Genomic DNA, 13,101 nt, shown 5'->3' on the forward strand with positions numbered 1-13,101 from the left:
CATTCCCAATGTAAACAACAAAATGAGGCTTCGATGACTTGTCATAGAGTACATATGGACTATGAAAAATGTTGTTAATTCTTGGCTTTTAAAAAGCCAAAGAATTATTATAATAAATTATTGGAAAAAAATATTATTATATTATAATAAATTATTGGAAAACACCAAGAAAAATCTTAGAAAACTTTGGCTGGTTGAGGAGAGCTATCTTTAGTGTTACAGAAGACATTGTTTTGGAATTGCATTAAAATACACAATACCTCTGGGTGCATGTGGCTTTTTTAATTATTATTTTGATGCAAATAACCTATTTTGATGTAAACAGAGCCAGGGACTGCCCAGTGATACGCCTTGCTACATAGTTCATTAAAGAGCTAATGTCATTATTTAACTCTCCTTTTGCAGGCTATGGATTCTGAATCAAAGGACAGTTTCATAGGAAGCTTTCTTCAGCCACCAGATAAAATGATTCCTGCATCCTTTGCTTATATAGAATCAAAGAAGTTGGCAGCTGTTGGAGTTGACGGGCCTTCTATCTCCAATAACCAAGGTAAAGCCAAAATATGTCTTTAAAGTTGTGTTTTTAATTGTTCCTTGTGAAATCTCTTGAGCAAACTCCCCATTCTGTTTTACTCAGTTCAATGACTTGCAGTGGTTATCAGGCTGACAGTGACAGGATGTGTATGTGTCCTGAGGGAGTAGTCTCCCTGAAGTCATACATCTGGAATGGAAACTGCTTCAAGTCTTCTAACATCCTTATAAACTTTGGCTTTGAAAGTTGTTTAACTTAAATATCGTCAGACTTCCTCTAAAAGCAAAGGAGAATGCTTCAAACTCAACAGAAGCAATTCACGCTTTAAATCCAGCAAAAAAAGATACAGTACTTTGACTTGAAATTGGCTTTGTGCAGTGCTATTCAACTCTCTCTAGCTTAAAATTACTTCTAAGCTTTTTTTTTTTTTTTTTTTTTCTGTGTGGTATGATTTACTAGGAGAACTTGTGAATAAAACAGACTCTCAGGAAAGTTATCAGTGTATTTGTCTGTGTGAAATACAGGTCCACTACGATTGTCTTGTGCCTTAATCAATGATTACTCCCTAGAGCTCATAGGACAAATGCCTAGGGGCTTAGCATGTTCAGAGAGCTCAGTGAATCACAAGTGTACCATACTTGGATTTAATGCCACAGATAACTTTGCAATATTGCACAGACATAGCATGGCCTGTGCGTGTCATTATTGTTCTTTGTTTTGTGGCTTCCCCATATGAAGAATCTGTGACTTCAGTAATAATCTTCTGTCATACGACATTTGGGCTTTTTGGATTAAAATGTTGAGTTTAATATTAGGCAGCTAAATAGTATGTCAATAGAAAGATGGAGGAAGTGATCCCACTTCGTCTTTCTGCTCTCTGGTGTCTGTTATTTATTCTAAGGAGGCTGTGGGAAGCTGATTAGAGTTGTTGTGGAGCTAGCAATATTTGCTGGATGTTACTCTACCAAGTGAATTGGTATAAGGAAAATATCAAGGCTTATGAAATGTCAGGAAAAAAAAGCTGAACTTGTTACAGAACATGTCTTAAACTTCCATAGGTATGTATGCTTTTTGGAGAGCTAGTAAACTTTTTCTTGTAGTTGAAGTTGGAACTCTGATTTTATTTTTGGTGTAATTTTGACTGGTATTGTGACTAAAAGTAAAATCTTGCAGATTTGATTTTATGGTTTTAAAAAGATATTGAAAACAAGACGTGAGATGGTTGAATCATTACCTTTTGAAACAATGAAGTTTTTTTAAATGCATCCTCTGCTAAAACGTCCCTTGCATCTGATTTTTCCGCCTGTCCAGTGTCCTTTATCTGCCCACACCAGTTGCATTACACCAAAACTTGTGACCTAACTTGGATACCTGTGTTTCTTGCTTCTTTGTAAACAAATGCTAATAGTCCTAAGTCCCAGAGTTTGCTGTTTTGAATTTGCTATGATTTCTTTGTGCTTGCTAACATTTGGAGTGAAAATAGCTTTTCTCACAGGACCTGTGCTTTCTACCTCACTTATGCAGTAAACATGTTTATTTTCTCCTAGATACATTGCGAGTGTGTTATTGTACTGTTGGGGAATGTCATTCATTTTAGAGGTGATCCTAGAAAGAAAATCTAGGTAGTATTTTTCCTGTTTGAAGTGCTTTATTAAAATAGTAAGAGGAACTGTCATAAGAGCTTAAATATAACTGTTGCATTGTTTGCTAGCTGTGGTGGCAGCCCTGAGAACTCTTCAAGAAAAGATCCACCGTCTAGAGCTGGAGAAATCACAAGCTGAAGATAATCTGTGCAGCCTCTCCATAGCAGCTGCTCAGTATAAGAAGGCCTTAGAGCATGAATCCTACAAAAAAGACAGAGCACATCAAGAACTGATGCAACAGCGGAAAGGTATTTCTCTGAGTGCTCAGCTGTAGCCACAGCAACTCAAAGTGTATAATCCAGGGAGTGTTTGTTTTGACAAACAGCTGATTAATACAACCCCCCTTTATTTTTTTTTGCTTCAGAACTGGGGAGAGGCAGAAGCCTGATAATTGCAGATCAAGTTTAGATCGTATTTGTACATATATTAACCAAGTATTGTGTAACCCATAAAGCTGTTTTAAAGAATAAGCAGATTTCAGGTGGTGTGTTTAACTTGTATGATAACGAAGCATCTGCTTACTTGTATAACACTGCTAACTTGAGAAAAGTAAGTGGAAGGGAAGGAACCAGATTCTGGTTAGATATCTACTGATATTAATCAAAGTAACAGCTGTGCTCACACCTTCGGAATTCATATTAGGGACTAGCTCTGGAAAAGCATCTTGATTCTCTTGTCATATATAAAATATATTTTAACCACATGACTTGTTCAGACTAACAAAACTTTTCTTCTCTCTTTTGGAGATAGAGAATTCCTCAAAGAGATGACAGGATGGTTAAATCCATGACTCCCATTGCTGTACTGAATGTCTTTGCTTCTCTCTGTAGATATAAGTGTGCAGTTAAATGCAGCACAATCCCGCTGCTCCCTGCTGGAGAAACAGCTGGATTACATGAGGAAAATGGTTTCCAGTGCGGAACTGGAAAAGAAAATGGTTTTAGAGCAACAGGTGAAGCCTTTTAACATACTAACGAAGTAGTAATATAATAAAAATATATATAAAAATGTGTAAGAGCTGAACATTTTCCTTCTTCAGCTTTGTTCAGGGTGATAGCAAACAAAAGCAATTTACTGTCTGACTGGCTGTTGACAGCCATTCAATCAATTGTATGAAAAGACTCCCTAGGTGGAACTCCTAATGAGCAAAGCCGTGCTAATACTTGCATATTTGGTAGACAAAAAGACTGCTTGAAACTTATGTCTTCTTCGTCTGCCTGGTGTTTTTCATCACTTTGCAATTAAAAAAATATTAAATTTAAACTAATTAAACACTTCTACTGTAGTGTGTTTGTTGTTTTTTGCTGTCTGAAATAATTTCAGTCAACTGGCATCTTCACTCGTGCTTACATTTTCCAGACCCAGCTTCAGAAAGAGAAAGATCAGAACCAGGTGGAACTGCATGCCAAACTTGAAAAACTTGAAGTACTAGAAAAAGAGTGTCTTAAACTTACTGCTACTCAAAGAATTGCAGAGGTAAGCAAGCATGGAATTAGTCTGAAAGTTATTCATTTGGTACTGTTAATAGTGTAAAAGTTCTTGCAAAAGTTTCCTCTGCTAAAGCTGAGATCATAAAACATACCTGACTGAATGCTTGACTACCTTGGATTCATTTGCATAAGTTGTGGGTTTTTTTTTCAGTCTGGGCCTTAAAAATTCCTATAGCCCTGTTTTATCCCAGATTACAATTGCAAGCTACTTCAGGCTTCTGATTCAGTATGGCAAACTGAAGTGTGGCTAAACATTCTTACCTTCAAATTCAGGACAAAATCAAACACTTAAAAGAAAAGCTTTCTGAAGAAGAGCATCAGCACAAGCTACTACAAGACAAAGCTGCTCAGGTACACTGAAACTGTATTATTTTATCTCCTTTTTTTAATACTGAAGGAAACTATTCTCTCTGTCCAAAATTCCTTTTTAATTACATATAAACTCCACATTTAACTCTTAGAGTGCTAGCTCCTGGAAGAATTCCTGGAGTACTGAATAGACTGATTATAAATTACATAGGAAAAAGCTTGTCTTGATCAAGAAAGAGTCTGCTTTTTGTTTGTTTGTTTTTGTTTTTGTTTGTTAATGATAGAATTCATCAGCCTTAAAGCTGCTACCAGTGATCTGGGTGAAGAGTGAATTTCTAGAGAAACTTCTACTGAGTCAGATAACCTTAAGTAGAAAGTGGTCATGTAGAAAACCTTATACTTCGAGTAAGGTTGTTTGTTCTAATTTGTATTCCTTTTTTTTGTTGAGATTTGCTGAGATCTAATGTACTATACTATACCTGGAAAAGTCTTTAATCAGTGATGCTGTCACATTATTTATTAAGTGTGAGTTTGAGTTTCACATTCACATTGTTCTATGAGGTCACATTTGGTTTGTTGGGCCACCATTCACCTGAGGAATATTCACCAAAGAAACCAAAATCAAAGAAACGCAGTGATCTTTTGTTAAAAGAGCAAAGTAACTTCAGGTATTCTCAACCTCACTTCACTGAGAGGTAGCAGCCACATTGAAAGAACTATTTATGATGGTATTCCCTGGCGAGGGGGGTGCAGAGCTGGAGAACAGTGTTGTGAGAATGCAGTCATAAGCAAAGCTGACAGCGTATGTTAATTAATCACTGCAGTCACTTTTATACCTATTCCTCAGTCCAGGAACTTTGAATTAACATGCAGATTGTAGCCCAGATATCTGATCACCTCCAGAATACAGTGGAGTGGCACAGTTGAAAACTTGCAGTTTTTTGGGTTTCTTTCTTAAACTGTTTTTGTTGCTGCAGAGCAGAAAGCCTAGTGCAGAGATTTTATCATCTCAGTAACATGGTAAAAATTACTTTCCCAGAGTAGATAATCTGACATTAGCAGTAGTATAAACATTTGCTCAAGAAAGGACTTAAGTGAAGTAAATTGAGTCTTAAACTAGTACTAGTTGCTCCTTGGTTCACTGTAGGATCAATTTAGGTCTGTTGGATCTGTGTTGGGAAACACAGGGTGTGGCATAGCTGGTTCAGCTTCCTTTTGATGACAGAAAAATCAGAATAATCTCACTTTAGTGATGAACCTCCAGCATTGTTTAGCCGGAACTGTTACACATGCCAAAACAAAGTTCTTGTCCTGTGTTTGATTGGGAATGGCTATTATCCTGTTTATCCTGAGCCTTTATATCAACTTTGAACTGCAGAGAAATCTGTGGATTATCCAACAGGCTTGACCTCTATGTTACACAGATGGGCTCATTTCTCTCTGCCCCCAGGCTGTGAGATCCAAATGTTCATATTCTTTGGATTTTATCATCAGATCCCCAGCAAGCAAAAGGATTGTTTTATCTCAGTTGCTAGGTTATCATAGTGGAAAAGTACACCTGCTGCAGCTGGAAAATGGGAACTCGTAAAACAGAGCTGCTGCAATAGCTGTCTGATACCGTGCCATCCTAGTGATCTGTTCAGTTTTTAAGCATAGCTTATCTTCCAAGCAGAACAGTTAATAGTGCCCTTAATTGGCTCTCATTTGTCCATGAAAGAGGGAATTAATTAGACCGTGTGATTTCAGTCTTCTAACATTACATTAAATACTTGCTTTTTTTTTTTTTTTTATTATTCACAAAGCTTCAAAAAGGATTTGAGATAAGCAGAATTTTGATGTCTTCAGTATCATCTGAAAATGAATGTAAAAAGAAAAGCAGGAAGAAAAATAAACACAAGAAGGTAACATGAAAGTTTTTCATTAGCATGGTGTTGCTGATAGCATCTGACTCACACAGAGACTGGAATTTGTGAAAAATGGTGACGTAAGAGCCACTTGATTTGTCTGATGCACTTTATTCCATTTCCAAAGTGAAGAACTGAATACCTCTTTTTTCCTTTTGGTAATTAAAACTGGGATAGGGCTGGTAATGTCTCACAGGAAAACTTTCCCGTACCAGCATGATAATAACCTCTGTTACAGTCTTAATGCTGTTCTGTGTCCTGTCCTTGCTGCTTTTCATTTTATCTGGCAAAATTAGCATTAGCTTCCAAAGTAATTTTAAGTAGGACATCCTAAGATGGCATATTGTGCCTAAGATGGCATGTTGGGGGATTGCTGAAATCAAGAATATTTTGCAACACATGTTACAGGTCAGTCAAAATTTTGCAATTCTGGTTTTGCAAACTTAAGCAAGTAATGCTCAGTTCCTTTAATATCAATCTAATTGTCAAACTATCTGTTAGTAAGAACATCTTCATATCTCCTTAGTTAAGGTAATTTATTTATCTCATCTGTTATTGTTGGAAAGTTCTACTCGTTCCACATACAGAAAGGAAATTATTTTTTTAAAAAAAGAGGGAAACTGAGACAATGCATTTCACTGCTATTTTATTTGAATTTTACTTACTCCCCCCCCCCCCACAAAAAAAAAAAAAGAAAAAAGAAGTTGGGTCAGCACATTGGGGTATCTTGTCTTAATTTTTTGTCTGTCTTACAGCAGAAAAATCCTACAATGAAGAAAACGCACCTGTCTCAATTTCACGTAAAGGTGGGCGTGCTACCTTTTGTGGCTGGGAAGGTGCGTGAAACCAAATGTTCTCATTAAATTTGCTTCTACTGTTTCAGTAAGTCTCTTTACTGTAATTGTTAATCACTTTTGTAAACCACTTACTAATTCTGCTTTAAGTCTGTCAGCTCCAGCCATTCTGTTAGTGCAAATGTACAAAGTGTGTTGCATATTATGAAGCATCGCTGTCCGCGTATCACATCACAAAGACAAGATGGAGCTACATCTGGGATTTCAAGACAAACTGCTCTTTCAAAACCTGTATCCTCTTGCTCTACATCATCTACTGTCACTGGAAGTCTTTCTGACCTTCTCTTGGCCATACAGAATGAGAGGAGCCAAATGAGCTTGTGAGTACTCGTCTCTGGTGTTACAAGTGGCTTCAGCAGTAGCCCTGTGAAGCTATGGGTGTGCTGTACTCAAACCTAGCCTCATAAATGTAGGACTAGTTGGGAGAATGGCCTGAGCAGGCCTGACTGGTAAGGTTTTTCTCATTCAAAAATTTCTTCTTGTTCTGATATTTAACTGATATTGGAAGCAAGCAAACATATTCTTCAGCTGGGTTTCTTCTCTTGTACTTAACTGTGCTGCTACTGAAGTAACAGCTGAAGCAAATGAAAAATCTTTCAGGCCTATGATTTTTGGAAATGTAAGATGTACTCTAAGATCTCTAAAGTATACCTAGACTGCTCTACTGGAGAATGCTGCAAAGGTAGCGTTAATATTGACTAAGCCTGTATCATGGAGTCAGTCTGGGTGGTAGAACAGGTTAGTGTAGCTGTGGTAGGAATAGCTTTGTCACAAAATCTAGCCTATGTTACTTTGTCCTCACTCTTTGTGTTCTGTCTATCTGTGCATACCTAATACATCTCTGAGCTGAGACAGTCCAGGGTGCATTCCCACTCCTTGTTGATAGCAGAACTTACCAGTCCTGTAAGGTGGTTGTGAAAAGAGGCACTTTTTCCTGCCAGAAAAGGGGCAGGATGAAGCTAACACTCTAGATGCAAGTGTACGTAGCATTCTAGCCATGCAAGTAAATGTGGATTGTGTTCTTATACATCTTCACATTAACACAAGCTTGTAGAATTGTGGGTTAAAGTGATGCGCCTGGTCATAGGACACATGTCAACATGATGAGCTGTGGTTGGAACAAAGAAGGACATTTTGGTTAAACCAGTTAGGATGTTGACACTTGGTTTGAAATCCTTGATGTGGCAAAATTTAAACTGGCAACCAATCTCTTCTTCAAAAAGTAATGGTTGGCCTAATCATACTAATTCAAGGACAGGGATATTTTTCTTTATAGTAGCAACCAGTTGCTTCAGTTAAATTGTCAAGAATCAAGTTACTCAGAAGTCAGAAAAGACTCTTTGATCTTTGGAAAGATATTACTTGTCTAACAGAGTTTCTGCTTTTGATTTGTTCAGCTAGTTAGGTACCAAGCAGATCTACACCATTCCTTTTAATTAAGGACCTGCTGCTAATCTTTTTTTAGTACAATTTTTCAATTTGGACAATCTATCAGAAAATAACTAAGTGTTGTTTAAATTAGTACTTAAATTAGTAACTTAAATTGATTTAGAAAAAAGTTACTAATTTAAACAACACTTTCCTGTATTATCCTAAACCTTCAAAGTCTGCACTAAATTGGGCGAGAGGTGAAAATACAGTACTTCATAGCTGCTATTATCCCCTATTTACTTTCAAAATTTTCATTTTGCACACTGTTAGACATATAGTTGTTGTGATTGTGGCTAAGAGAGAGGAATAAGATGTACATCAACTACAAATTTAAAGTGAGAAAATCAGACCCCATGGAAAAATCTTTTCTAGAGAATATATTCCAGGTGAATGTATTTTGTGTGAAGGGGTAAATAATGCTAAATTGTTGTACTCTGTACAAAACAGCTAGCATCTCATGCAATACACTAGAAGTACTGGAGGAAATCCTATGGGCTATATAGTGAATACTTACTGTACCATTTTTATTGTTAATAGTGAACATCAAGAACTTCTGAAGCAGATACAAGAAACTCAGGACTCCAAAGTTCGTGAAGATCTAGAACAGAAGCTGAGTTGCCTTGTAAAACAAATGAACATTAAAGAAGAACAAATATCCAAGCTGAAGAAGCACCAGACTAGTGTAAGAAAAAAAAATAAACTGTCCAGCCTGTAACACTAGTTAAATGGCTACCACAATTCTGCCTCCTGTTGACATTAACTGGAATGTCACTGGAATGCTTAAGCTAGGATGTTCCAATATGGATGATTAAAATTAGCTTGCTAGCGCAGTGTTCTTGTACACCCAGTTTCTCCTGATCAAAAAAAAACAAAACAAAAACAAAACACAAACAAACAACAGCAACAACAACAACAAAAAAACACCCAAAAAACAAAACAAGAAAAAGTACTTAGAGCTGGCAGCCAGATATGTATGACAGTGAAAAAAACCTTCCTGTCCTGTAGCAGCTCTGCAATACAGAGCTAGGTTGCTCAGTCTGTTGCTTCTGCTCACTGTGTTAAGACAGACTGTTGAGATTTTATTCCTTTATACCTTGTCCCTGTGGGGAATGAGAAAATAAAATGCATAATTCCTGTACAGACTGGCTTAGATGTCTTGTATATTACTGAAATATTGAATTTCTTATTAACCAAATAGTTTATTGACTGCAACTTCTAAGAAATCATAGCTGGATAAGCCTTTTAGTTTCATTTAACCCCTAACCTGTACACATTCTGTCAGTATTTGTTTTAGAGCCATAAATAACAGCTTTTCATATATGCCCATATAATACCACACTTCTGTAGATGAGCTGCTTATCCCCCCTGTAGCAATTTGGTTTGGAACATAATAAAAAATGCAAGCTATAATTGCCAGATATTCTTCTGATCTTTCACCTTATTTTGCAGGATAAATAAGCTCACCTAAGAGCTTTACTTATATAAGAAATAAAACAGAACTCAGTGTGAGACCTTAAGGAAAGGGAAAATTATATTTGATTTCAGTGTGAACAACTTCACTCACATTCACTCTTTGATAGATTTTACTCTCTTAAACCTTTTATTATTCATATACTCGCAAGCCAAAGACACTTATCAAAGTAGTCTTGTCAGGGTTGCATGTAAGCAACATAAACTAAAGACACTGACTGAGTCCTTGCTGTCTCTCTTGGCAATGTCTACTGTTTTTTGGATAAATAAGTTATATTCTTGAAGAGCCAACAATTACAGTGTTATTCTTTGCCTCAGAATCTTGCTGACTTCATGAACTTTAGACAGTGGACAACAACTGTATCTTTGCTTCTTCATTTTGCATATCTTTATGGCAACTGTCTGCCTTCATTTGGGATGATGGGAAAAGGAATGGCACGTATGGTGTGGTACAACCTTGTTATCTTTGTGTGTTATCAAAGTGCACATCTTCTGCTGGCACATCATCTGTGCTGTGGTACAGCCTTATCAAAGCACATGTCTTTATGGTCATGATGTAAATAGCACATTATTCATGTTTGTCTGTTTGATTATTGTCCATCATGCCCTGGTTATCAATACAAGTCACTCCTGTAAACCTTGACCTATTCTTTTTTTGGTGCTTTTGCATACAGACATTTCTATTTGTATTTTACACAAATCAATCTTAATATCTCTGGTACATGTTTCTGCATTTAGAACCTGTCATGTTAAAAATGCTGTAGCTATCTTTGTTTTACAGTTAATAATATACTCTAGAATGCAATTAAAATTCATTATTTTTAGAAGTAGACTTAAAGCCTGAATTGGCATATGGAATGTTGCCACCCTAATTTTACCTTCAGGACTGACATTTTCATGCCAAATACAAGTCAAGACTTATTTGACATTTAAAAAACATTCTGTAGCACTCAAGCATATTTATTCTGTTTCTTGATTCTGTTGTGAGGCTTCCAAGTAAGCTGAGATATGGTAATCTATAATAGTCTGTATAGATTCTTGTTAATAGGGTAGTAAAATCTGAAATGTGAAAAGACCATCATAAATATAAATTGGTAACAGATGATATTTGGGCTCTCTCTCTCAAGCAAGCATTTTTACTTTAGGGAGTGGTGAGGTTCAACAGTGCGCTGAGTGTGAGTGAGGTCAGTTTTCTGTAATGCTTTCTGTGTGGGCGAGGTCAGTTTTCTGTAAAACTTCCAGCAAGACAACTGTATGCAAGATGAGTAGGTTTTAATGATTTTTTTAAAAGGCCATTAGGCATCTTTAGTTTGGAGTTTGGTAGAAATTTAAGTTACGCAGCAGTAGTTCTTCCAAGTTTGTAACATTCTAATGATTTATCTTTCTTCTAGGTGCAGAAATTAAAGCGAAAGACTCAGAAATTGAAACAAGAGGCAGCTCATGTCAAACTAAAATATGGTAGCCAAAAGGAAGCAAAGGAGATTGCAGTCACTGAAAGGCAAAGTATGTCCAAATCTCATGCTGGACAGAAAAGTAGCAGCTCTCTTCAGCTGCTAAAAAATGTGCAGAAGCTTCAGTCAACACTGAAAAAAGATGATATTATGTGGGAACAATAGTTCTGAAGTTTACTGGGTTAGAAGTTTTGAAGTTGTTTGACAGCTAGTGAATTTTAAATTTCACAACGTATCTTTTAAAAATAAAATAGATATAGCAATTCACATTCTAAAGTATTTAACAACTAGTAGGTCAGTTTGTTCTCCTCAGAATTAACTTTCATGTAGCATAGCTATAATTCCACTACACTGAATTGTAATAAAGTATTTTAACGGATTGATGAAATGCTTATGCATTAACTTGTCAAATAAAACTTAATACCCTTCTTAAACTTAAAATAATATGAAGCCTTTGGTGTCCTGTTGTTCCCTACCTCCTGCCAAGAAGATACTTAAAGTTTGCTTTTCCAGAATGACAACGGCTAGTGCTTCTGTTCCAAGAAAGCCAGTGTTTTTCCCTTTTCTCTACTAACTGAAGGTTCACGATCTGAATCTTCAGATCATTGCAACCGAGGCAAAAAAGAGGAATTGTCTCTTGTTTATATACTTACACTTATTATGTAAGCTTTATTGACAATCTTAGTGTCAGGGAATGGTAGGGATTGGAAGCAAATAGCTATGCAGCTTTGCATGTATAACCCTTCAGACCTAGCAAAAAACAGCTGTTTCATGGTAACTTCCTATTAAGCATCCCGTTGTTTTGACAAGTTTGAAGTAGCTGACTTAAAACTCTGAAGAAGAATAAGCAATTTTAAATGACTTTCATTGTGCCTATAAGTAGAAGTTTTCACAAAAACAGTCAGTAAATTGATGTGTTTGTCCCCAGCAGATACTGCATCTGCAGGGTCAGGACTAGTGATAGTGAATGTTGACATGAAGAAGGAAACAGAAGGACTTAAGAAGCACATGTAGGGGAGGAAATGGCAAGGAGTGAGATCTGGGAGGAGAATATTGGTTTGCTTGCCATTCCAAGACTGTGTTTATGGCTCTGTAAAATTTCTTTTAGCACCCAGGTTGATGCAAGAATGAGGAGGGATGGGTAGGGGAAGAAAAAAGTGTTCCCATTTTTCAAAAATGTTCTACTGCATATCTCAGGTATGAAAAGAAACAAGTGGTCTTTCCAAGCTCCTCTACAGGTAAGAAAAAAAAAACACCTGGAAGTGTGCCTTCTTGTTAGGGCTTTGAAGAAAGGCTAGTGATTTGTAGTCACAATGGAAAGTTGGGTCTTCAAATCACTGTTTTGTTCTGGCACCTGACAAGAGAAAGCGTTGTGACATTTTTCAGACAATTACTTAAAATTTAGAATAAACTGTTACGATCTTTGACAGGAGTTGTGTGTGAGAGCTTTTTAGGACAGGTTTGAGGTGGGCAGTGAAGTTTATATGTCATAAACATCTTTATGGGGACTGTGGGAAAACAGGTTTTTCAGCAGATACCTGGGGATGAATTTCCTCCATTCTACATTTCCTTCTTTGTTATGGATTATTTCTGGCTTAGAAAAGCACATTGTATGCTTAAAAGCACTTGAACACATTTTTAAACATGGTATTTTCCTGGTATAGATAGCATTTCTGAGGTAGGCTTACATGTTTCTGGGTGCTGGAATTGCTGATAGTGGAGACAAAAGAAAAATGAGTATTTCTGCTATTAACATTTTCAGATTGTATGTATCCTGCTGTCATGAGATAAGCCTTTGCCATTCCTAGAGGTAGTTAAATAACCTCTGAAGCTCTGTATGTGCAAGTGAGAAGGGCTCATTGTGCCTTAAGGAGCCTAAAGCATTGTCTTTCATGTAGAGGTCCAGCCTGACATGAAAATACTCAGACGTTGGATTGAGAGAAAAATTGGCAGTGTTTTGCCCCAAATACATAAAAATGGGCAGGAGTGAGAGCCAGAAGGCCCTGAGGCCTTGCAG

At 36.8% G+C, this 13,101-nt stretch overlaps 1 protein-coding gene across 1 annotated transcript; it reads left to right on the forward strand.

Moving 5' to 3' along the window:
* Positions 1 to 408: 408 nt before the first annotated feature.
* On the forward strand, positions 409 to 11,249 carry CEP57L1 (centrosomal protein 57 like 1; the record flags this gene model as incomplete). Its single annotated transcript, XM_084283637.1, has 10 exons — positions 409 to 550; positions 2,244 to 2,423; positions 3,006 to 3,127; positions 3,535 to 3,651; positions 3,939 to 4,016; positions 5,777 to 5,875; positions 6,637 to 6,714; positions 6,823 to 7,052; positions 8,701 to 8,845; positions 11,025 to 11,249. 10 exons carry the CDS (start codon positions 409 to 411, stop codon positions 11,247 to 11,249), a joined length of 1,416 nt encoding a protein of 471 aa, XP_084139763.1.
* Positions 11,250 to 13,101: the final 1,852 nt, after the last annotated feature.

Source organism: Netta rufina (assembly GCF_964035555.1).
Source record: "Netta rufina genome assembly, chromosome: 3".
NCBI lineage: Eukaryota > Metazoa > Chordata > Aves > Anseriformes > Anatidae > Netta > Netta rufina.